The 26,699-nt window shown below is 41.3% G+C and overlaps 1 protein-coding gene across 2 annotated transcripts; it reads right to left on the bottom strand.

The window, feature by feature from the left end:
- Positions 1-961: 961 nt before the first annotated feature.
- LOC104354847 (C-type lectin domain family 12 member A) lies at positions 962-22,015 on the bottom strand. Of its 2 annotated transcripts, none has more exons than XM_086465538.1 (7): positions 21,852-21,979; positions 9,030-9,179; positions 6,437-6,535; positions 5,037-5,123; positions 4,648-4,802; positions 2,523-2,635; positions 962-2,163 (listed from the first exon to the last, which is right to left on the bottom strand). In XM_086465538.1, exons 1-7 carry the CDS (start codon positions 21,940-21,942, stop codon positions 2,043-2,045), a joined length of 816 nt encoding a protein of 271 aa, XP_086321664.1. In that variant the 5' UTR covers positions 21,943-21,979; the 3' UTR covers positions 962-2,042. The 2 variants fall into 2 exon arrangements, with proteins under 2 accessions (XP_086321664.1, XP_086321657.1); XM_086465531.1 differs by lacking the exons at positions 962-2,163; positions 2,523-2,635; positions 4,648-4,802; ... (1 more) ...; positions 6,437-6,535; positions 9,030-9,179 and adding exons at positions 12,614-12,792; positions 12,890-13,084; positions 13,920-14,035; ... (1 more) ...; positions 16,811-16,954; positions 17,664-17,762 and having other exon boundaries at positions 21,852-22,015.
- Between the last annotated feature and the right edge of the window lie 4,684 nt (positions 22,016-26,699).

Below are 26,699 nucleotides of genomic sequence, written 5' to 3'. Positions count from 1 at the left end.
TCAAGATGTATGATGTCTCAGGCTCTACCAAGGGCTTTTCTCTCACACTCAGTATATAATACTAGGTTTTATTTTCCATACAAAATGTGCTTCAAATTAGCTCCTTCTCTGAAATTCCCAGTGCCATGAACGATTGTAGACCTCCCCTATCCCCAAAGATAGTGGACCTCCCTGAGCAGCTTGTGTCTTGGGCTCCTTACATGTGTGGTCAGGAGAAATTTGTCAGCCTCTGAGATAGATGGCAGGCTGGATGAATAATGGATTTGCTTGAATTTAAAATACTATAAATTCTTCCCTCTGAAACATGCCACATTTAACAGGGGAAAAGCCCTTTCCAAGCTTTTGGGGCAAGGATTTGGGCTGAGACCAAATGGAGTTTGCTATATGTAGATATGGAAATAGTTTATGAAGATATGGAAATAGTTTATGAAGATCATCCAGCCATAGAAATGAAAGCAACATACCCTGCAAGTTACCGTCACTGACCTGACCTTCCTGCAGCAAGAGTGGATGCTCCCTAAAAAGTCACACCAAGCAGTCAGCAGGAAACCCAGAGGCTAACATTTTTTTTTCACAATGCAGCAACCAAACAAAGGCATGTAACAGATTGCTAGGAAAAAAAAATAAATCCAGTGTTAGTTTATGGGAAGAAAAGGGGGTAAAATCTGGCTTAGATGTCTGCTGTGAATTATTTTTTTTCAAGTTGAATGGGTTGAAACAGATGAAACATCGTACTTGCACTGTACCTGCACTTCCTACTGCAATAGTAAGGAATTCTAGATAGTTCAGCTGGTAGTTGCACCCATGAATTACAACTTGGCTCTACTGAGTGTAGTAAATTTATTCAGTTCACAAGCATCTTTTGGCACATTAGGAAGATGGATTCATTTCTTTTACCAAGGAATGCTTCAGCCTTTGATAATATTTTCCAAGGAAATATTGAATATTAAAGACATATTATTATTTTTTCATTTATTTTAAGGAAAGTCTCCAAATACTAAGGCATATACACATTGATACAAGGGACATATGTACAAGGAATATATGCATATGTAATACAAAACAGATGCTGACACAGAAAACTTCAAAGAATACATGCAATGAAACTCCACTCAGAGAAGTGGAGGTATCATTTTCTTTCAAGAAGTATGACAAGTGCTTTAATAACACATGATGCATAGTGTGTACCTTGGCCTCCAGAGATCCCAAAGAGTGTGGCTATAATACAAGAGCTTAACTAAGATCTGTGTCAATGGATTCTGCATCAGTTTGAGTACTGATTGTGTGTAGCTCTAAATGGAGCACATAATAATTATCCTCACTGCTATTTGCATAGCAATTAAAGTTATAATAGTACTGAAGTTATTCAGGTAATGTTTTAATCCTACCATGACATTTGACTCTACTTTTTACAGAGATTGCTTCCAGGGATTCCCTGTAGTCTTCTCACAAATGTCCTTTTGTTTCTATAAATATTAACACATATAGAAAAAGAATTTTATGGATAAATAGAGCCTTGTGTTCTTTCTGTATTCCTGTACCTCAAACAGGGGAACAGCTGGATGGACAGATTTAGAAAAGAAAGAATGTCTAGGTAAACTGCTCTAGAAGAGGATTATGGGTGGATAGTATTTAGTGTGTACAGTAAGTAATTTAGTGAGTAAAATCATCAAGGATGTAGCTGGACTGGTTTATGACTGGCAGGTGTTAATGTAAAATGCTGACTGAAGCTCAAGAAATATAGAGATCTGCAAGAATGTGTGGTTGTCAGCCTACAGTCATGCAAGAAGCATCTTTCAAGTTGCTTCCTAGGCTTGTAGTTTTTAGCTTTGTAGGTTTTTTTCTCTCTCTCATTTGTAATCCTGGAAGGGAAACTGCAGACAAAGAGGAAGATTTAGTCTCTAATGACCTGTCCATTTGAATAATCATTCTGAGAAAACTACATGATAAACAAACAAAAATAAAAATACATTTAAAAATTCCGTTTCCTAAAGTTGGCATCTGACAGCAGCAGATCCCACATCCTTTCTTGCAATGCTTCTTCAGGTGAAATGAACGGCCACTTTTTCACAGATCCAGAATTGCTTTGTCGAACAGGATTGGCTGGCATATATAATCCGTCCATAAAAGGAGGCACAAAAGATGTTATCATAGAGCACAACCCTAGGAAATTAAAAGATACGGCTAAGTGATGTCCTGGTGACATCATACGATCTGTATTTGGACCATTTGTAATTGTACTGATTTGCCACTGGAATGTAGAGTTATTTCCCCCTTGGAGCTATTTTATTTGTGCTAGGTGGTTCTTTTGGGTCTGGTGCATGTGATTGAGCTGTACTTTGCAACTCATTGTTCCTTATACAGGACACCAATTTGGATCTCCATAGCAGATACTATGGTCTCCGTGCTCCTTTGACATTGCACGTGACAAATATGGGAAAGTAAGAGGAAGCACAAGTCTCATAGAATTTACTGGGGCCTATCAGGTGGAACCACACTGGTCCTAAGTTATGAAGGCTTACCAGCTTGTTGCTTCTCTTGAAAAAGCTGTTCCATCCTCCCAGTACCAGCCGCTCCTTTCAGATACGTATGATAATCCAACCCAGTAAAACTGTGAAAACTGTGGCAGAGAAACCTGTAGGTATGAGAAAATCATCACAACACTATTTCAAAAATAAGACCTAAGTTCCTGTATCTTCCAGCTGTGAAGGTTCTCTAACCAAAGCAAATAACATTTATTCAATAGGAGAGTAACCTGTTGTCCATGCTTGTTTTCCATAAGGCGGTGCAGACTGCTTTGATTATAGGATCATATTGAATTGTTTATTGAATTGTCACAAGACGAATGTACCCTGGATCTGTAAAAACACTGGGTTTTTAAACAAATAAACACACGAACAAACCAGCTTTATCTGGTCTGCCTTTAGGTATCTACACTGCCTTTAGATATCTGCAGTTTAGAGATAGATATGGGAGCATCATTTAAGCCCCAATTAGAGTCAACAGTGATCTGGCCAACAGATCTGATGGAGCCTGAGAAGTGATTAATCTCGCGTGGTAGGAGTGCTGCTGAGTAGTGACTGTCTTGGCCAGATTTCCCACCAGCCGTAATGGAGCCTAAGGAAGTAGCTCTGAAGTTGCAGATCGCTTACACTGTAAATGCCTAAATAAAGTTAGGTGAGATGAATCCCAGCCTAGAGGGCAGAGCCTGTTGCCTAAAATATAGGCCTCTAGCACCTTTTGAGATTCTCCAACCTGCCTGAAGTCTTCACATATGGCTGACAGACAAGACCCAGAACCTATGGCAGAACTGTGCCTTGTTGAGGCATTATTTGGACGTCAAAGAGAATACCCCCAGGCATCTCAGATTGCACTAGAACCCTATACTTAGGCACCCGAATCACTCCCTAGGTGTCTAAATGCTACCTAAGAGGTTCCTCAGCATTTTAGCCTGTTCAGATCCTCCAGATACTCTACTGCTGCTTAGTAGCATGTTTAGGGACTCATCCAAAATCTAAAATCCACAGCTGGCTTAAACTGGTCTGGCCACAGTCTGGCAGAAGCTACACATACCAAATACGGGAAAAAAAGCACCCAGATATCTGGAATCAAACTATCTAGCCATTGATATAGCATACCAAAATCTTCTCTTGAATTCAGCATTGAAGGTGTGGTGTTCAGTTGTCTCCCAACAGTGTGAACCATGAGTCTGACCTCAGAATACTGCTAAACTCAATAATAAACCAGTTCTGCACTTTCTACTTTCTCTCTACTCATCTGACGTTCATTAAAAAAAAAATAATCCAAAAGGCCAGCCTTTATGGCTTGAAATAAAAGAGTTGAGAACCCCCACCTGAAACTAACTCCATCTAGAAAAAGCAGAGAGATTTCCAGTAAAGCTTGTTTCCTTTCAAAAGTTTTGTGTAGCAAAAAGAAAACATATTTGGGCTTTGTGTAAGCTTAATAGCTGTTGAAAAAGAAGTTCCCAGATATGTCTGTACAAAAAGGGAAAATACGGTCTTGACAGCAAATTACATATTTTTCATTAGTAGCAAACTCCCGCAAATTAGTAAGACTAGTTAAAATTATTAATTCACTAAATGTTTTCCAGTCATCATAATATAATCCTCTGCTGCCTAGCCTTTGTGCCATCATTAACAACACTCTGAGAGGGTATAACACAAGGTCAGAAAACAACCTTTTATAGTCACTTCGCACTGCAGTGTACAAATGACAGTATCACAGTGAATCAGCCGCTCTCTAGATTTCATGTAGACGTGGGTTTGATGCTGGAAGCCCTCAGTAATAAAACTTGTGGAAAGAGATAATGAAAACATGCATTATGTGTGCTGAGTCTCTACTCCATGCTTATAATATGCAGTTTGTTTTCTGTGTGAAAACCTAAGTATTAGATAATTAAGGTATTTTATACAATGGCTTATTCTATTTCTCATAACACACATTTTCACTATTTCTCACAGAACACAATTTAGGAAGTGCTGCAAGTTGTGACAATCTTGTGACTTGCAGGAAGACTACTTGACCCAGAGAAAATGAAATACATGCACTGTAAACTATTTTCTGCCTGCAAGATTACTGGATGTTAAAATTCGTGACATTAAGGTATGCATGAGGTTAAGACTGTACCATCTTTGCTCTGTCTTTTAGCACAAGAAGAGTAGAATTTCTTGAGGAACAGAACTCCTGGCTTTGTTTCCATGTTTTCTTCTGCTTTGAAATGTAGAAGCAGTTGTCATCTCCACTGTTCTGCCAGCTTGCTGGACAGAGAGCACATTTTGTTTCTAGAAATCAGAGAGATTATTATGTAGACCTTCAAGGAATAGAGGGGCTTTAGCTACTGGCTTGACTGAGAAAAGATTAAGGGTAGCAGTGAATCAGCTGAGCTCTTAAGGGTCGAGAGACAAGTTTTTTTGCATGTTAGTGTACACAAGTCCACATCTCAAATACTAACACAGTTAAAAACAGACACTAATTGATCAGTGATTTGTGTTTATTTACATAACAACCACATTTACCATTTTTCTCCTTCCCTTCAAAACACAATGCTTCCCTCATTTCCTGCAGCTTCTTTCCTTCCTCAGGATCTTTGGAAACCTGAAAAACTGAAGAGCATGAAAGTGCTTTTCAAAGATTATTTTTAAAAATTTGTAGCTTTAATTGTAGCTTTAATTTGTAGCTTTTGGCTTTTTTTTTTTTTTGTCTACTTTGTTTATATTCCTACCATTGTGTGTACAACATCTGCATTTCTTCACCAAGAGCATTGTGCAGCACTGGAAAGGATCACCTGGGAAGGTGGGAGTATCTCTGCCCTTGAAGATTTTGAAAAGTCACCTGGACAGAACTATGGATGAGTTTATCTGAGGTTGGTGATAATGCAGCTTTGAATGGTGGAGAAGAAAGGGTGTTAGACTAGAAATCTGAAGAACTGCCTCTGAGCTAACATTCTTGTGATGCCATGGCCCAACCTGAGGTTGGTCCTGGCCACTTGCAACTGCTTCCCTCCCGCAAAAAGAAGCCAGGTACTCTCTGCTGCTAATTCCAAATGTAATGTGGTTCATCTTTGGTTGTTAATTGAAATGTTTCTGTGGAAAATCTGCTGTAATCGTTGGGCAAATGCACTGGTCACAATGCTTTGATGACAGGACTGCCCTCCCTGCAAAAAGCTTGCAATCCAAGAAAGAGAGGGAACGGCAACTGTGAAATATATTCCTGTAACAGCCACAGGGGGGCACCATTATCCAGACAGCCTGGCTAACGAGATGAGCTTCTAGCTGTGGAAACTCAGCATTTCACAAATGGGTTAGGTTTAGAAGTTGGGGGTTACAGTTAGGGTCAGGATTAGCCAGCGGTTAGGGTTAGAGGTACGGTTAAGGTTCGGTTGTAGGGTAAGGGTTAGGGTTAGGCTAGGGATATAGGTTAAGGTTGGGGTTAGGATGAGGATTAGGGTCATTATGATTGCAGTTAGGGTTAGGCATTAGGTGTTAGGGTTAGGGTTATTTTTAGGGATACGGTTTAGGATTAGGGTTGGGGCTAGGTTTAGAGGGTTTATGTTTATGCTTAGGGATAGGGATAGAGTTAAGGTTTAGCTTTAGTGTTAGAATTGGGTTCATTAAGGTTAGTATTAAGGTTAGGGGTTAGTTTTAGGGTTAGGCTTAGTTAGGTTTAGGTATTGCATTAGGATTAGTGTAACCCTTAGGCTCAATGTAACTGTAAGTGCAGATATCAGTCATTCTGTGTGCCCTGTGCTGACACCCAGCCACAGGGGTACTTCTGTGGGAGAGCTGTACTGCTGCCCTTGCTGTGTTATTTCCGTTGGGGGAACCCGGACACTAGGGGCAGTCTGAGGCAGAGAAGAAGCAGCCATACATCTGGAGTTCACTCCCACAGCAGGAGCTTGGGACACCACAGTACTTACACAGGGCCAGGAGGGCTACCAGCCCTGTCAGCAGCACCAAGCACAAAGCGAGGAAAGCAAAGGCCACTGGCCGCCAGATGGAAGATGAGGCAGAGGCTCCTGGGACAAACAAAAAACCCATTCAGCAACAAAACCAGCAGCTCTCCTCACCATGCAGTGGTATTACCTCCTCTCTGACAACATCAGTTCACTTTTATCCCTTCTGCAGAGTCTCTTTTTTTCTTACTGCAGTTTTTGTTATTACTGTTCTAAATTTCCTGAAGTCATTTTTTGAAAATATCTGTTTAACCACTGAGAATATTTCTTAAGTGGTGCTCTAGGGTTTGAGTAAAACTTCTTCTCATGAGACAGGTAAACAGACTAGGTATTTTAGTTCCCACAGTCCTGGAAATAAGAAAACAATCTCTAAGACTTCTCCACCTTGAAAAGGAAAAATTACAGTCTAGTTTTGGATAATTACTTCTGGAACCTGTGACTGGGATTTCTAAATGATTGCAATGTTTGAACATCAAACTCTGCATCTTTCTGCAGGCCCTTACTCTGAGTTTCCATTGTGGTTCAATGTCTGATCAGGAATATGTTTCTCCAAAATATTACAGCTGACTATCCCCTGATTAAAGTATTTTCTTTCACACACAAGCACACACACACATATATATGTTTTTTTTTCCCTTTTGGGAAACAGTGCTCTGCAATTTTCTGTAGTACTCTTTCATAGATATTCTAGAGTGTTAAGGCTAATTGAAAAGTACTACACACATCAAGTACTTTCCTGGAGTCCAGTGCATCAGAACAAGCACCTCCAGGGAACAAATCTTTTGCTAGGTGAGAACAAACACCCTCCAGAGGTGCCCAGAAGTCCAGATACACTTGGCAACTAAAACTTACATTGTCGAAGTTAAGGCAGACATCCCTGACCCTCACCAGTTAAGGCAATTTGAAGAGACTGCAGATGACACCATGTTGGGGTGCTGACTGATATGCCAGACCATAAGGCTTTCTTTTAAAGGGACCTAAAATTCCTAGGAATGACCCGTAAGTGCATCAGCTCAACAAAGGCAAGTGTGAAGTCTGGAACCTGTAACAGTACAACTCCATGAACCAGTACAGCTTGGGGACTGACTGGTCAGGAAGCAGCTATGCTTCACGGTCCTGGTGGGCAAGTTGAACGTGGGTCCTCAAGTGTGCCCTTCTGGCAACAAAAGCTGACCAGCACTGGGCTGCATGGGCAAGACTGCAGTCAACAGGTCAAGAGAAGTGATTATTTCACTCTACATGACAGTCATGAAGCCATGTCTGGGATACTGTGTTCAGTACTGAATTTCCTAGTTCAAGAGAGAAATCAGATAACTGCAGGGAGTCCAGCAGAGAAACACTGAGTTGGACAGGGACCTATAGAGAGTCTGAAAGACCTAGACTTGCTTAGCTTGGAGAAGAGAAGGCTAAGAGAGGACCTAATTTCAATTCACCACTACCTAAAAGGGCTTCATAGATGGAGCCAGACTCTTCCCACAGAGGCACAGCAAAAGGATGCAATACAACAGTCACAAGCTGCATCAGGGAAACTTCTAGATGTGAGGAAAAAAATTCGTTCCTCTTCAGCACTGGAACAAGTGCCCAGAGAGGTTGTGAGATCTCCACCCCTGGAGGTTTCCAAAACTCAAGTGGACAAGGCCCTGAGAAACTTGATCAGACTTTAGAGTTAGCTCTTTCCAGCAGAAAGTTGGAAAAGGTGAACTATAGAGGTCCCAAATCTATCTACTTTACAGGTTCTCTGTGCATATCAAAAGGCCATTTTAAAAGTTTTCTAAGCTTGCCAACCTGTTTCTTTCTGGAAAGCTCTGTGCCTAGATCGCACTCCCTAATATTTTATCTTTGGTTTTCTGGCTGCTGCTTCTCAACAGCTTCTCTTCCATCCTCCTTGTCGAGCGATTGTTCTCAAGCCCTAGATCTTCTCCAGACAGCACCAGAGTGATGTTAATTTAGTCTTTGTCTACTCTACCCAACCTGCAGACAGCAGCAATCATATTTATTTCACACATAAGCCACATGGAGAATTTATGACCAGCAGCAACTGTACTCAAGTCATCATTTTACGGTCTCAGGCATTCCACAGGCACAATCCACTACCTTAGTTAACATTCAGCTTGTTTATAGAAAAACTTTGAGTATAAACACGTAAAAATATATACTCCTATCAGAGCTTACATTCACTATTAAGACTGACAAACAGGGCACCTTTCTACTCCCTATAGCTGAGGAAATTGCTTCCAAGGCCTGCAGTATCTGATAAAACTATACTGCCTTCCTCTCTTGTAGTAAAAAAATCAATAGAAAGGTGGAATTTGTCTTTTCTGTTGAAGTAAATGGAAAAAAGAATTGGAGTAAAGATAGGCTTCAGAAAAAATATCATCTGTGATCATAAACAATAGCACACAAACTCCATTATGATTATTCTTTCTGCTGTTTCTATGAACAGTTATCTAAGAGTATACCGTAAAGTTTAGAAGGATTCTAAAGCAATCAACATGAACATGCAAATTTAAGTTATGCCCTGATTTAGATAGAAAAGCTAATTTCCATCTATACTTACTGTCTACTGTAACACAACTGGCTGGAACCTTAAATGCAGAACACTTGTTGCTGCTCGAGTATCTAGGAGTAATAACTGAAGCTGGAGGTTGTAAATTTAAAGCAGTGTAGCCTTCCTCATCCTCCATTTCCAGCTCGTCACACTTCTTTCCTGCAATAGCAGTACTTTGGGTGTAGCGGCACACTGCAGCAAGACCAATGCCGAAGCGATGAAAATGGTTCACGTTTCAGCATTTCCAAAGAAACCACAGAGGAAGCTGGCTCTGTTCTGATTACGATGACAAAGTAAAAGGGTAACACATTGAAAGCACATTAAGGAGCCAAAACGGCGCTGTCAAAGATGGGTATTTTCTTCCTGAACATGAAGGTGGTGAATTTTGGTTCCTGGCTGGAACCTAAGACTGTTTCATTTAACTGTCCACCTGAGCTGAGCCCTTAAATACAGCGAACATCCAGATTTTCTGCCTCCTTAAAATAAGATGCTCTAGAAATAGTTGCTATTTTGAGTTAAGGTACGAAAGATATCTGTTCATGTACCAGGGCACGAATACAACAGCTGCACAGAAAGCAATAGGCTGCATTTCCATACAGTTACGAAATAAATGAGAAATGAAACTGTTTTTACAAAAATTCACTGAAATAAATGCTAGAATGGGAAAAGCTGATCTGAAAGGACGGTGAGGCCAGGAGCTTGGCAAGATTCATGCAACTGATTAGCCTATGTTAGAGAAAGACCAGCCTACACGGAGGACCTCTCTGCTGTTGCACTGTACACAGAAGTCACTGTGCAGAAGTGGTTTATCCATCCTCACCGCCATCTCTAGCTCTCTTCAGTGCCTTGCTCCAGTGTTGAACTGTAGTTCTTAAACATCTTCAGTGACCAACACTTCTTAAGAGAGCACTTGCTCAGACATGATGAGTCACATCCTGGTGACAGGGTGAGTCAGAAGGAAATTGCAAGAGAGGGATTTCTGTGGTAGCTGTTCCTGCTCTTGTGTGTAAATTTCAGAGTATCCCATTTGCAAAATAATATCAACAATCAGGAAATACACTGTAATGACTGGGCTATTCTTCCTGCCTTACTGTGCAGATGATAGATTTTTTCAGAGCAGAAATATCTCTGCCTGCATGTATTTCTTGCATTATATCTCACCTGCATGCAAAGAGAAGGTGTGATGGAAAAGTTGGGAGTAAGGGTTGCTTACAGTCAGTTTTCTTATGCAGAGATGCACACAAGGAGTGGCAGTCACTGTGTGTTCATGGTGTATTCATAATATCCTCATAAAAACCTCATGCTAAATATGGTGCAAAAATACTTGTCTACTGGGCCTGAAGACTGTATGTTGGCACCTTAGCATAAAAAGGGCTTTTCTGCAGATAACTGGGAGTCAAGTGTATCTATGATACTGAATTTTGTTGCAAGTTTTCGTGACAGTAACCTCTTCAGTCCTAGCAACAACTTCTCAAGCATGTAATGAACCACCTTTGGGGAGACTTTTCTCCAACCTGATTTTACTTCTGGAGAGAATACAGGAGGTAAAGTCATTCTCTTGTATTATTTTTCAAGTCACCTTTTAAAACAGATCCTGCTGCAAGAACAGAAGTAACAAAAGTGGTAATATGGGGCTTCACCGTCATGCTCTCTGTTCTTGTAAGGATCCAGTGCACACAAATTCTTGTGTTTCTTGAGACTAAAATGAAAAGAAAGGTAAACTAAGGCACAAGTTTGGGTCTACCTTTGAACACAGCCTGTGTATAAATGTTGTCAGCGGGCTGGAAAAACCAGCTGTGTTTATGAAACAGAATGTGACCGTGCAAATTGCATTAGCTAGAGTCTATGACTGGGAGGGCGCACAGGGAGGAGTGGAATTTAGACATGGGAAACATGCTGTTGTACAGAACTGTCATTCAAAAATGCCATCTCAGCCAATACACACACAGTACATTTCTATGTCTCCTTCCCTGTAAGGAAAAGCTCCTTTCAATGGAAGAGACAAAACAGACAGACAGCGCATCCTTGAGCCCTACCTGGTTACACCACCACCAGGGCCTTGTCTTTGCCAGTTGTGAGGTTGTTCGCTGCAGCACTCCAAAAGCCTACAGTGGATGGTAGGACATTGCCTCGTGTCCTTCTTCTCTGGGGTGATTTTTCTTTCTTTTGGCTCTTAGGCATGCCTCATTAATAATAATAATAATAAAAAACATTCTGGAAATATCTTTCCTGCTTCCTCACTGTCACTCTAATGTAAGAGAAAACAAGATCAGTCTTTTTTTTCTTTCTTTCTTTCTTTTGTAGTTTGTAGATTTTCTGGCAGATTACAGCAAAACCCTTCATTATCAAGAACTGGCGCACCACGAACACAGTTCATGATACCTTCCACATGAGATTTCTTGTTTCAGTGTAGCTGGTATGAATGCTGAGAGACACTCTGGGAAGTCACCAGTGCTGTGTCTGCACTGCAGGACTGAAGCACCCTGGATTTTCACTCCTGCCAAAAGCAGGAACACCTAGGAGAGGAACGGAGAGGAGCAGCTAGGAGAAACCTATTAGAGATGCGACTGTTGAGTGTAAAAAGCAGAGAGGAAGAGAAATCCACTAAGGTTTCTGGAGTGTGAAACTGGTATTTGAAAATAACACCCAAAGTGCTCACGTTGTTGATCAGAAACTGCTGCGTAGTGCTGAGATCAGACACTAGAACAGCCTCTTGAAAAGAATGACTAATTCTTTAGCAGCCCAGCTGCTATACCAGTGGAAAATGATCCACAATAAATAATCTAGGATGCAATCCACAAGGAATACGCAAGTCCCCAGGGGGGACCAAGCTAGGAATTTATGGACTTTTTGCTCAAATCAAAACACTGTTACAGGGTTGAGATTTCTTATTTTAACGTGACTGTCATTGATCTATGGAGATGAGGAGGGAGATATTTTGTTCTTTAGCACTGCTTGGGGTATTTTCACTGTGGTTTGGCTTGTAGACCCTTGCTCAGCACATTAAGTTAGTAGTATGGCATTCCAGGAAATATCCTAAAACTACATAAAAGGAGGTTCTGTTCATGCCTCTGACTGAAGCCTAGCATAACTCTTGCAATAGATCAAAAAAGTAGAAAAGCAGAAAAATAGAAAAGAGCGAATTACTAATAGGTGAAAAAAAAAAAAGAAAAAAAAAAAGAAAAAAGAAAAAAGAGAACTAACAGTGCCAGGAAGAAGTATAGAGCATGGAAGAGAGCTAGACATTCATAGCTAAATGATTCTTCTCCTGTGAGACATGCACAAGTCCTTACAAGGACTATGAATCCCTGTGTTCCAGAGCATTAATGATTATTAATACAGTTCAGGAACATTTTGTCCACCTTCTCAGGATAACTGTGTTTATGTGTTGTATACTCCAGCCTAATTGTGTATTAAAGCAGTCAGATCAACAAGACATCAGGAGAGTCTTCTGAATGGGAGCGTTTAATCCTCATCACATGTGTTACGTTACAGCTGTACAGTTATGAACTGAGAAGTGGTATTGGGACTGTATTGGTGGATGCTGGACTCTATCAGTCGATGCTGGGAGAGGAGCTGTATATTTACACGCTTGCCTTGTCACTACGCTTTTTTTTCCCAGCCATCACTTCTGGCCATTTTGTCCATCACTTGTGCTAGTTAAAACTGAGTAATCATTTGGCAATTTTACATCTGGAACGACAGACTTGTGTCACTCCTGGAGCCCGTCACCATGCCTGTTTTGTTAGTATGAAGATATCTTTACATATGTCTAAAAGAGAACGAAAACAGGGAAACGTATTAGGTCTGATCCAACATATTTAAATTCTCATGTGATAGTTCTCAAAAACAAAATAAAAAATTCCAACCTTGCAGAACATCTTCTAGGTTTTCATTATCATTTTGGTCCGACAAACCAGTCCTCCTGCCAACGGTTGTTATCTTGCTGTAATTGGATGACAGGCTTTTCACAGATACAGTATAGCTCTTCTTTACATGGTGCACTATATATGCCAGTAGGATAAAAATATCCACAGTATTCGGGGTAGTTTGCAAACTTTATCCTAGAAAAGAAAAATCTTTACTGTTACATCTCAATTCATTCAAATGGTGCATCCTTGCCCCTTCTGAAAAGACCTGTCTTTGCAAGAAGTACTGATGTGGCTTTTACAAAGAATATATCCCCCCAACAAAGAAATAAATCATTCATTGACACAATGCACCAATTCCTAGGAGGCTGACCCTGTCCTGAACGTGACAACAAGCACCCCCAGCAGATTCTAAGCATGGATCTTAAACCATTTCTTGTACCTGACAGTAAGAAACACTAACTCGTGGGTACTGACTGGAGGGTGTCAGTGGCTGTTTCAACAGAAATGTTAAGAGGAGACTGTCCGATAACGAAAAGGAGATTAGAAAGCAAGAAGAAAAATACATTGTATTTCTGAAATAACATGTTAAACTGAAATGAAATGAGTCTAGAGAATAAATAGTGTATATTTTATATATATATATATATATAAAGTGTTTATATATATTAAAAAAAGTATAAAGTCAAAAGCATGAAATTAAAAACCTTTCCATTCAAGTTTTCCCCTTGTGACCTCACTGAAAGTAGTTGTCAAATACAAGAGAAACATGACATCTATGGTCAATCTGAAACTAAAATGTGGAAATAAACTTTCCAGGTACTTTTTTTGCCCTGTAATAGGGCTTAGGTCAGCCTGCAAGCAGTTCTGGGTGAGGCCAAGAAAAATCTGAAACGGAAAAGTGAGAACCAGAGTGCAGAGAAAGCGCCATAAAAGTTGGTTGTTCAATGTGCCCTTTGTGTCAGAGAAACTGGGAGTTGCGTGTGGTTGAAGACCAACTGTATGTACTGTGGAAAATCTGTTCACTTACCAAGACTTTTGTTCTGCTGTAAGAGCTGTGTTGTCTGCCCAATACCAGTCTCTCTGTTCAGCTCTGAATTCTAATCCAATCCAGTATGATCCTCTAGGAATTTTTTTTATCAGTTCCTAAGCAGGGTAAGGACAATTCAAAACAGACATTCAGGAAGATATAAAAAAAATAATATTTAGGCTCACAAGTTGAAAGCATTGATAGAAATTGCTTAAAGAATAAATACCACAGATTATAAACCTGTCATGACAAGTTCTGCACTTAAAGGAGATGCCTAGTATCAAAGAAGAAATGACAGTAGAGCTGTTTTTAATCAGAGAGAAGATACACTTCTATCTCTGAAGAGCAATGTCACCCTCATCAACTTGACTTAACCCCTCTGGATGAAACACTGAATAGTTCTCCTCCCTTTAGTCATGAATCATTCCTCCCCCTTTACTCTGTCCTTAGCACTTGTGAACGGCGAAAAGGAAGCCTCTGCAGGGAGTTGTTTGGTTTGATTTGTTGAACCTTCACACTTGGCTCTAGCATCATTAACTTACTGTCAGAAGCTGGACCATGACAAGTAGAAGAGGTCTTAAAGTTAAGCATTCAGTTCTTAAAAAATGCTTTGAGCAGAACAGGTAAGAATGTAAACTTGAATAATGCTGCCTTTCTCACTGCTGCTTCAGGGAAATCTCTAAAGATTTTAATTCAATTTTTCTGTTGTTCTCTTCCTTCACTTACATTGTCACCCCCAGAACACTTCTCCATTTTTTTTTTCCTTATACCTCTCAATGCGGTGATTAAGACAGCTAGAACAGACTGCACCTCACAATCTTTGCTGTCATCAATTTGGGAGGGCGAGAATAAAGCTGCTCCCCTTAACTTCTGGGATAAACCTTATAGCCTGCAGCTCAGTGAGAGGGGAACTGGCATCTGTTGAGTGTTGGAGAGGAGGCAGGCCCAGCCCTGACTGCTAGCTCTTGGGACATCTTTTCTGCCTTCAGTCTTCCAATATGTCTGCTGGCATCCAGAAGCAAAAGCATTATTTCACTCTACACCTCGCATTCTCTCTTCCCATCTCAGTTTGTTTTCATATACTAAAAGATTAGGCCAGATTTCAGCAACTCGCTGCCAAGTGTTTTAATTTTGATTGAAAAGATGAGATCAACTTTTGTGGAAAGAACTTCTACAAAATGGGGAGGACTATGGTTTGCCTATGGAGACACCAGGTTAAAGGAGGTTTTCACACTAACACTTTATCAAATCCTTGTATGGATATATAACACTTAATAAATTAGTGACATCATTGCCCACAACAAAACAGCCATGAATCCACTTTCACCAGTCATCCCAGTAAGTAGCCAGTCACGGCAAGCTGAGACAAGATAGGCTGTCTCCAACCATCAGCTGCTCAAAGGGCCCCACTTTGTCTAGCTATGACCAGCCCTATGCCTTAGGACTGCCCAGGAAAACCTAACCACTTAGAAAAACTCCTGTTTACAGTGCCATTTAAGAAAATTGTGTGTGAGTCAAGCAGCTGATAGGGTTCATGAACTTTCTCCATGGTAAACAGAGTAAGAAACCAGTCCATACCAGCTTTGCTGCCTTTTTTGTCAGAAGAAGAGTAGAGTTTTGTGAGGAACAAAACTGGTGACTCTGTTCCCACGACCTCTTTTCCTCAGAGCAGTAGTAACATGTATCACCACCTTCCCACTTCCAGTTTGCGGGGCAGAGTACACAGTTCTGGCCTGGGAGAGGAAAACCATCAAACCATCACCCTGTTTCTGTTCCCAGGCTGTTCCTCACAGAACATTGCTGTTGGCCGGTGACAGCAAGATCCGTAGGGACTGAGGATGTTTGAGACGGTCCCCATTCAGTCAAAATCCCACTGTGGTCCAAGAAGCTTCAGGTAACAACAGAGATGAAGACTGAATCATCCCCCTATCTCTCCCATTCCTTTAGCACTGGGAGGAGGTTCAGGTGTTGCAAATGGGATTTATTTTGTTTAATTTTAGGAGTCTGCAAAGGTGACATGAGTCAACCCATCCAGATTCCCATTTTAGTCAATGGACAGAAGTAGGTCTGTCTCACAAGTGCTTTTTCTGTCATTTCAAGTGTCTTTCTTGGGAGGAAACAGACTGTACCCTTGTGCTACCAAGTTATCTTCATTAACTACAAGGGAGACCTAGACAGCTTGTCCGTGGAACAATACCCGAACAAATGAAATCCCCTTTCCCAACAGTCACAACAGGATCCCTTTGCCCGATGCCCCTGCTCCTCAGAGTATAATTTCTGAAAAAAACTATTTCTCTGGCTGGGTCATTGTCAGATGCCACTTAAACAACTGAGCTGTGGCAAACTGATTTCAGAAACAGCCCTACATTGTACACAGTCAGGAGACAGGGAGTGAACTCACAGATTGCTTTAGCTATGCTTCACTGCACATCACTTCTGGCTTTAGGAGATTCCTGTCTTAACTGGGGCCGGTACTAGCACACGACACTGTGTATGGACTGCTGTTCACATAGAGTGCAGTAGGATTGTTTAATTCTCAGGCACCACTGTAAAATTGTGTATTAGATGCAAATGAGTGTGTTGTAGAGACCCCTGAATTAGTGCTGATGGGAACTGGCATGTCCAGAAGGCATCCCACAGAATCATTTTCTTAGGGAAACTAAATCCTGAAACCCTAGTACCACTGCCAGGTCCCACGCCACTGCACATATGGCCAGGCTGGGCACCTCTCTCCAGGCACTGCATAAGGCAGACATGCTCATTGCTTACTTTCTAGGTGGTCACATCTGAGAAGACACAGGCTCACCTGAGGAGACAGACCTGAGTAGACACAGAAGACACATCTCATTTCCTTCCCTGCCATGTTGAAAGATAAGCCCTTTTTGATTTACCATTGTTTTTAGGGTTTCCTTCCCCTTCCAAACACAGTTGATTTCCTATTGCTCGCAGCATATTTGAGAAACTTGTATGCAGCTCATTCTTCGTCATGTTGAGGTCTCTAAGTTGTGTCCTGTAGTTTTTGGGAATCTGGAAAACTGAAATTCACAATAACACATTTTCCAGTGCTGTCCTTCATAAGGGGTGGGATGCAGATAGGGAATGTCTCAGCAGGTCATTAGGGATAAATAAACCACTCGGGATAAATGTTATTCCTCTCTAAATAGTTGAATGTAAGGGCTGTTGAGGTGGTGAACATTTACATAGTGGATTTCTTACTATATGGCTATGTGTGAACAACAAAATTAAAGTGTTACTTTTTATCATGTATTTCCATGGTGTCTCTTTTTTATATTGGTTTCCAGGCTGTGCTTTTTTTCCCTAAAAATGTGAACTTCAGCTCTGGTTTACAGTGGAATTGTTCCAAATAGGAGGTAATGGGCACAACCTATTTACTGGGACATAAAGCTTTTACCTTCCCTTCAGATCCAGCATTATCAAAGAGGAATTAACTCCATTGTTAGTCAGTACAGCGGATTGTGGTTACAGTTTTTAGGAGACCAAACAATGGCAGCCAAAGCAAGCAGCAACTCTCTTTCTCCACCCCTTTCCAGCTCCCCTCTAGGTTGCTCATTTCTAGCCTCATCACATTGAGAAGAGGACAAAGATGCTGTGGCAAGGGAAAATATTTGGTTTGCCCGGTTGTCTGTTTTCAGCTGAACCAGAAATTCCACCTGAAGGAGATGTCAATCTGATGTTATTCGGTAGCTTGAGCCCCCCAGCAAACAGAAATGCATTAGTACTTACACAAAACTGCCAGGGTCACCAGTGCCATCAGCAATGCCAGGCATAGCGTGAACAAAATCACGACTACTGGCCAGCAAGATCGAGACGAAGTGGGAGGCCCTGGAAGGAATTCAGTCATGAAATGGAGGTGCAATACTAAGGGAATAGTGAACACATTAGCCTCATTAAATTGCAGACATCTTTGTGGTGCATTGGTCAATAAATAATTGCTTTTAATTTACGGTTGTGTATTCCTGCTGCAGATGCTCTGCACACAGCAAAAGATGCCCAAACAAAGTAAAAGAGTGGGAGATCACAACAGCTCAATGGACAATGTGGACAGCCTTGGTCCTTTCAAAGGCCATAGACGGTGGCAAGAAAGATACTGAGAAAGTAAGATATTGCAAAATCGATAAAGTTGATTGTTCAAAGCTTGAAAACAGATAAGCATGGTATAGGTGTGGTAATTTGTATTATGTGGCATATATCTGTGGTAATCTGGTAATTTGATTGCTCTAGTAAACTCTGCTGGTACTTTATGGCAGTTTGAGACTTCTAGCTAGGAAATCATAGAGAATATTTCTGTAATAAGGGTTACAGCCCAGATATAGAAATGAGCTCTTGAACAAGGAGGAAAAGGAACAATCTTTTCCTGAGCAAAGGAATTTTTAAGCATGTGGATTATCCAAAAGAGATGTTGTTTATAGAAGCTGGAAGATTTCATGGGTCAGGAGGTACTGAAGGAGGGAGAAAAAGCATTCAGTTTGTCAGGGAAGCACTAAATCTAAAGCAGGTGTTAAAGTCGTGTCATGGCTTGAGCCCACCCAGCTGGGCAGCAAAGCACCAGCAGCCTCTTGCTCAACCCTACCCCGTCCCCTGAGGGATGAGGAGGAGAAAATACGACCAAAAAAAGCAAAAAGGCTTGAGGGTTGAGACACAGGACAGGGAGGGCTCACTCACCAATCATGGCCACGGGCAAAAGATAGACCCAACTTGGGAGTAAAAACATACATTTAATACAAAACAACCACCACCATCAAGGATAACGAGAGCTACAACCAGGTCTTAAAAACACCGCACCTTCCCCCAGCCCCTCCCTTTTTGCCGGGCTCAGCTCTGCTCCCTCTTCCCCCCAAGCAGCGCAGGGGGCAGGGAATGGGGATCACAGTCCTCCGGCACAAGGTCCCCCTCAGGGAGAGAGGCCCTCGCAGCCCTCCCCTGCCCCACCGCGGGGTCCCTCTCCCGGCAGACATTCCTCCTCCCGCTGCCCCAACGTGAGTCCTTCCCGCGGGGCCGCAGCTCCCCAGAACCCCCCAGCGCGGGTCCCTCCCGGGGCTGCCGCCCTCCCACCCACGGGCGGCTCCAGCGCGGCCGCAGTCGCGCTCTGCTCCGGGCCCGGTCCCTGCCCCTCCGGCCCGGGGCCCTCCGCGGGCTGCAGGGCGACCTCTGGGCCGCCGCTGGGCTCCAGGGGCTGCAGGGGCTCAGCCGCCACCCCCCCGCGGGCCGCAGGGGAACCCCTGCTCCGGCACAGCTCCCCCTCTGCTTCCTCACTGACCTGGGTGTCCGCAGGGTTGTCTCCCTGCCATCCCCCTCCTCTCTTCCCCTCACCAACAAAGAACCATGAACAAAGAACTCGATCAACAGGTTCTTTCACTCTTAAATAGAGTTATTCTCAGAGGGGCTATTGGCCTGGCCTTGGCCAGATGCGGGTCCGAAATTGGAGCCGGGGGAGCTTCTCCAGGCCTCTTACCGGAGCCACCTCTGTAGCCCCCTCTCCCACTGCCAAAACCCCTACCAAAACCCCACCAGGCACCAAACCACCACTACATGGACTCTGTGGAGAGCTGCAACCATATTGACTTAAACCAATAAATGAAGTAGACTGGGAACATGGGGAGGAAATCGCTAGTCTAGAAAAGGGAAAGGGGTGTTTAAAATTGGGGAGTTAATTGCTGAAGGAGTAGGAACTGGGACACAGATCACTGCTGGCTTATATTCAACCTCCCATTCACCATAAACCCCAGGTCCTTTCCAGCCTCCACAGCCAGCCTGCTCCTAGTGTGTACCACTGCCTGGGATTAGTCCAGCCTCAGTGCACAACTTGTGGAGCTTGATGTGGTTTCTCCTCACACAGTCCTCAAGTTTCTCAAGGTTCCTCTGTTTTGAAGCTTTACCACTTGGTAGTATCAGACACTACCCCTAGTTTACTATCGTTATAAATTTGCTGAAGACACACTCTGAGTCATTTTTCATGTCGTCGATGAAGATAGTAAACAACGGGGGCTCAGTATCAAGCCCTGAGGGACCCCTGAGAGACTCTACCAGAAAACAGACGCTGAACCATTAGTTACTCCCCTTTGAGCCTGGTAGTCCAGCCAGTTTTCAATTTGCCTAACAGTCCACCATCTGGCCTACTAATTTCCTCAGCTTTAAAATGACAATACTGTAAGAGGCACTGACAAAAGCCTTACTAAATATATATTACATCTGCCACTCTTCCTGCATCTGCATTTCACCACAGAATGCAACCTCACTAAGGAAGTGCTCTAACTGCTTGCTATTGCATAAAAGAGAAATACCCAGGTTCTTCACAAAGAGAAGGAACATTTCCCTTCTGCGTTATTTTCCAAAGTCTGATTGCACAGGCGTACAACTAATACACTTGGAGATAAGGCCTGCACAGGAAAGTCACATACCTTGTAGATCCTAACAAGACATAAGGATGCATTGACTGCTGGGACATAAGGATATTTTTGAGGTCAAAGTGCTTCTGTACATGCTCTGAAACGGAATACTAAGTGCCTGGAGAACTTCAGTATTAGAAATTTGACTCTCTAAAGCAGGCTTCTAAATAGACTCATACAAATTGTAGCTAAAGGGCAAAAATAAATTGTTCCTACCCCTACAAAGTCACAGCCCCAAGCTGTGACTGGAAGTGTTATAGTCCATGCTTTCTGGAGCTTTCAGATGAGAAGAGACAAAGATTTAGAGTTTGAAAGTGAGATTTTCATAAACAAATGCAAAATATTTTCTGGGCAGCAATATGAATCAAGACCAAGCAGTAGTTTTAGCTTTGACTGTTTTAACTGAAGTATTGCCTCAAGAAATTCTTTCGGTTCTTTAGCTTCTTTAGGTTCCCTGTACTGTACTTTGTAACCTCACACTGCTTCTGCTACATCTAGCACAGTTGAAGGGGCCTTGGGCTGGGTCCTCCTACCTGTATAGTCCTCCCGTATCCTAGAATGGATGTATTTATTAATTGTGGTTGTTTCAATTTGGTATTTGTGAAATAATGCACAGACTGTGCTGTGCCCTCTCAAAATGGTGCTTTCTCATCACAAAACAGATGTTGTCTACCCTAGTACATAGAAGCAGGACGTCTGGAGTTGCATGAGGATACTAGTGTCATTGGACATTAAAGAAAAGAAGCCCAGAGCTTAACACAAAGGCAGCTCAGATTTTTACTTTTTATTTTAGCCCTTGAATTACACCTTGCCAATGCTCAAAACTGTAACTTAATATAACAATGTTCAAAAAATGTATGTTCAAAAAACATAACAGTGTTTGAAACCACTGCTCTTTCATACAGAATTTCCCAGACAATTTCTTCTGAATCACAAGCAAATTGTCCTCTTGTTTGTAAACCTGTGCTCCAGACCCTGACCCCACAAACAGCTAGGACTTTCTATGGTTTTTATTCCCATGAGTTGTACCACTCAAATCTAGAGGTCAAATTCGCAATTTAAGCAAAATTAATTTAAAATCTGTGTTTAAAATACATTCAGCCCTTTAACAGATATAGCCATTTCAAAGACCAGTGCCTTAATTCAGGCTAGAACTTTAGAAGTGAAATAAAGTGAGTCAGTTAAAACTAATTCAGTTCTAAGCTTTAATGCAAATTGAAATGAAATTAAATGGAACTGATCCGCTTTAAAAATTAGTTCAAGTTAACTCTTTTGAGGTTTAGACAATTAGGACTATTTGTAGAGCTTAGTATAACCCTCAGCAATATGTTTTTCCATGAAATAATAATAATTCCAAACTCTAAAAAGTTCAGGCAGAAATGGCAGCCACAAAAAACAGGATACATTTTTATCTTTTCTGATAGTAACAAAGCTAACAAAGGCCCCTTGGGCATATAATTAAAAGTATTTCCCATCCCATCTAGTTTAGCAAGAATAAATCATAAAAGATTCATAGATACTACACCTTTTTCCTTAGTGTCTTCAGGCTCTGTGATATTACCCAGTTCATGGCTGTTTTCAAATTTCAGATTAGCGTATGTTACTTCTTCTGTCATAGCTGGTAAAAAGAAAAGTGTCAGAACGAAAAGGTAGAAAAAGATCTACCATTTGCAGCTACTAAGCTAGGAAGCAAATCTACCCCTTTGTGGGTCTTCCTTGTATTGGCAGGCACAAATGAAGCAGCAGAGACATCAAGACATCAAGAGCTTCCTCAATCACAGTACTGCCGAGAAAACGTTCCTGTTTCGCTTATTGCTATATCCTTTCTTCCTCTTTATCTCACTTCTACCCTTTCTGACTGTCATGTATTTCTTTCTGCCATTATTGAAGAAAGCACTTCCACTTTTGTAGAACTCTTCTCTTTTCATTAGAACTCTTCTCCTTTTGGGTAGACAACATTTAATTCCTGATTACATCAGCTTCAGGCATGAAACACAGAATTGAATAAAAGGTTTTACAGCTTTGAGACTGTCTTTTAGTTTGGGCAGCTGTGTTCAGCAGCAGATTTGTGACCACACTTTAGTTTCTGTCTCCCACCAGAATGTGCTGAAAGCAAACCAGAAGGTGGACTTGCACCTTAAAGCTGGCAAATTGTGCTCTCATCCAAGAGAAGAAGGCACTTGTGCTCGAGGTTGGCACCTCTTCTAGGGTATGTCAGGGTGTTGGCTCTTGCCTTCCATGCCATCTTGCCACTGTGATTGTTCAGCCTTGGAGCTCTATGTCACCAAACTAGAAGGACCTTTTGACAAACGCTGCATCTCAGAAGATACTTTCTTCCACTCAGTTTTCTGGCATTAATGCATTACTTCCTTTTCTGGAATAGTTTTCTTTGTTCTTTATTTCTTCTCTAGATCTATGGTATGAGGAAAAGCATGCACTAACACTCAGATTTTGAGACTGCACGGTAGAGTCAGTCTTTGAGAAAATGCATTCCATATATCATCTCCCCTGCAGAGATGGACACAGCTGTGGAAACTCCTGTTCTCTGAGATGAACAAAAAATCAGGAAGAGAAATGACAGAGAGACCTGGGTAGCCCAAGAGGGAGTGGGTGTTTCATTGCATGAGAAACTGGCCACCTGCTCTACTGCTGTTGCCTCCCATGAGTCTATCAGTCACTGCATTTCTCTGAAGGACCACAATTCTTTGTTATCCTGGTAGGGCAGTGCTTTGCTAGACTATTGCTATTATCCAAAGAATTGTCTAGGGCAAATTTTGTAACATGTAACACATTTCATTAATGGCATAACTGAGACCATGAGACGTCTTCTAGAGCAAGAGCAAAATACTCAGTTGATGTAGTGCTTCTAGACATGGTTTAATGGGCATGGTGATATTAGGTCGACAGTTGGACTTGATGATTTTAGAGATCTATTCCAACCTAATGATTCTATGATTCTATGATGCCGAAATATCAGTGATTCTACCTGTAGACAGACACACCCCTTAATGAAAATGGAAGCAGGAGAACAGATCATCCGAGGAGTTTTATGCCCCTCTTCATGATGTTAAAAAACAGTTCCACAGTTGCGAAACCCTAAATGTGCATGACGAAAGCAGGATGTCTGGACTTTCCAGTGAAATTTTTGCAATTTAGCAAAAATGATGAATGGAACAGAAATAGATTACCCATGCATATTACCACCTGAGTGATTAGCTTGAAGCTTATGTACACTATTCTACCCCATGTTGGGAGTGTAAAGTGTTCTAAAAATTAGGAGGATTATAGACTAATCCTCCTTTGTACTTCTGGACTTGCGTAACTGAGACTTACGCTTTCATTTTTCATTTTACTGAGAAAATTAACCAAACGTTATTCTTTATATGAATGCTAAAATCAAAATGACTGGTCTAAATTAACAAAAGAAATTTAGATCATTATACTGGATCAGCTGTGTAAATGGAACATAAAAAAATACATTTAATAGGAAATATGAAAAAAACAGCGAAGGTTTCCAAAAACCAAACTCTTATAAAAATCAACCTGACCTGGGGTTTGGGGTTTTGGGGTTTGTTTTATTTTGTTTCATTTTCCCATGAGTGTGCTTGTTTAGGGAAGTGTCATTTGTAAAGCATGTTTATTTGTAAATATCTAAAATGATCCATCAGCTTTGTGCACCAAAATAATTCTGGAGATTTTGAAAGTTCTATTCTACATCCTCTCTCAGGCACCAAGACAAAAGATTTCAACTTTCAGAGGATCTTCATTGACTTACAGGAGGCAAGACAGTACCCAGCACCTCTGAACAATGTGATGTTTTCATGTAGGCATTAAGAAAAACAAGCATCTGTATAATTATATTCTTTTTATTTATTGATTGTGTATTACAATTTAATATTTGACTATTGCTCCAGACAATCAGAAATTATAACCATTTAAGACAAATGATATGTAAGGTCTAAAATGAAGAAAGTAAAATAAGGCTCTAAGAGAAAACCTATACAGTCATCCTGTTGTAGCATGACTACTTGTCAGCTGAGAAATGCTGTCTCTCCTCCTTTTCTTAACTGACTCTTGGACAGAGTGAGGAAACTTTTGCCTATTTGAAGTATTAAAAAATGGCATAAATGTGAGAATTTCAACATTTGTTTGATCTAGACAGCTGACTCCAACAAACTTCTGGACTTACAGGAAGAAGCCCTTGCTGTTTATTTAGTTGATACGTAATATGTGTGCTGCATCTCAAAACGCGTTGTGAAGATCTGGAAGGCTACAAACATTTTTGCTCCTTTACAGTGCTGAAGGTAAATAGGAGAAAGATTTCTTGACTGAATTTAAAACATGGAGTGTTTCTAATTTGTTGTAAGCAAATATGTCTGAAGTTCATTCTCCTGAAATTCTTAGGGAACAGAAAAATCAAAATGGGGTGAAATTCAATAATGTAAATGGCAAGGCCACATATATGGGAATTGGTAGCCAGAACATTCTGAATCAGAAAGGGCTCAAAAAGAGAAGGACCTGAGTATACTACTATTTCCTGTGAGTGTAAAAGTAGGGACTATGAATATATTGTAGCTGTGAAGGTCTCATACCAGCTACATGAGAGGAAGTATCTACAGCAAAGGTAGTGAAATTTAGGTGCTGGTACACAAAGCAGTAGTGACACCACATCCAGAATACTCTGCAGCATTGTTCTAGTCACCAAACTTTAAGAAGGTTATAATCTGTTTGGAACAGATGAAAGGAAGGGCCGCTTGTAAAAACAGTCAGATATAGTTTCTGTCATACTTCAGGAGACTAAATGATCTTGGATTGTTTATCCTTGCTAGTTAAAGACCAGTAAGGTTATTGTAGGAGAGTGCTGAAGAACGTCTGCCCAAGAGTAAAGGCTTATAACCTAGTTTATGAACCTTTTAAAGCTGTAAATGAGAACAAAAATTTCTTACACAGGATAAGTGAAACTCTATAATAGCTTTCAGATGGCAGTATCTGTTATAAATCAACCCTCCATGTAAGCTAATCTTACACTTTTATCCTCCCTTTTGGAAAAATAGGCCTTTCCCAAAATGCAGGTTGATAGTCATATATAAGGTTCATTAATTGCTATTGTACTCATAAAAATCCATGCAAAGTCAGATATTGTGAGAAGGATCCATTCAATTATAAGGCACTTTTATTTTGTTTTAAAACTAAATCACAAACCCACTATTACTAAAGTAAAAACAAGCAAACAAGGGGACCAAATTAATCCTCAAACCTGAAAAACCTATATCAGAATTAGCTGCATCCCTAAAATCTCACAGCTCCTCATCTAGGCATGTTAATACAGCACAACTGAGGCAACAGGTGCCTTCAGAAGAGCTAGGGAAGTGAAACAGACCTGCTGGAATATACTCAGGCCAGCAAACCAGAGTGAATTAAGATCAACTATCCGACTGTGCATAAGTATTCTCCTAAAACTCAACAGAACAGAAAAAATCAACAGCACAAACTAGGCGGCCATGAGCTTGGAAGACTAATAGCTAAAAAGACTGCTTGGAACAGTAAGCTGCTGGAAATGAGTGTGAAAGCCAGGATGTATATGGACCACTTGCATCCCGTGAGCATGATAAACTTTGGGAAGTATGTTCCTAACAGAAACAAAGACAAGCTGGTGCTCAGGCTGTGCTTCATCTGGAATCCCCTTATGGTTAAAGCACCTCTGGTTAGAAAAGACAAACCAAAACTAGAGTGCAGAAACAGGCTGTGCTTATGACTAGAAAGTGAGGCTTCTCCGACAGGAGAAAGACTGAAAATCTTGTCTCATTTCATTTGGCAGAATGCTGTCTGGAAAGGGAAATGATTGGCCTCTTATAGATAAAGAGGGACTAAACATCAGCGGGAAATGAGTTGTTTAGATCTGTGTCATCTGACACCGACAAAGGCAGTGACTGAAGCTGGAGAAGCAGGAGCAGGAGGGGACGTGCTCAGCTCTTCTGCTTCCCACTCCTCATAAGGGCCCCGCAATGTGACATGAACAGTTTATTTGAATAGACAGAGACACTATTATTTCTAGTTTATTCTATTGTATGGAAAAGAACCAATGGAAGAAAGAGACAGTTTCATTCCTTTCTACTGAGGTTGGCCCTATATTTCTGAACACTGCTGAATAGCCAGAACATGCTGCCTGCTGCTCTTCAGTTCAAGCAGGTGGTTCAGCTCATGCCAGACCCTGGTGTAATTTAAAGTAACCATGTTGCAGATTATCAAATCACATTACAGGACAAGAGGCAACGGGCATAAACTGGAGGACAAGAAGTTCCGCCTTAACATGAGGAAAAACGTTACTCCAAGGGTGGCAGAGCACTGGAACAGGCTGCCCAGGGAGGCTGTG

Source organism: Leptosomus discolor, chromosome 1, assembly GCF_034619465.1.
Source record: "Leptosomus discolor isolate bLepDis1 chromosome 1, bLepDis1.hap2, whole genome shotgun sequence".
NCBI classification, from domain to species: domain Eukaryota; kingdom Metazoa; phylum Chordata; class Aves; order Leptosomiformes; family Leptosomidae; genus Leptosomus; species Leptosomus discolor.
This window is presented reverse-complemented; position numbering and strand designations above follow the sequence as displayed.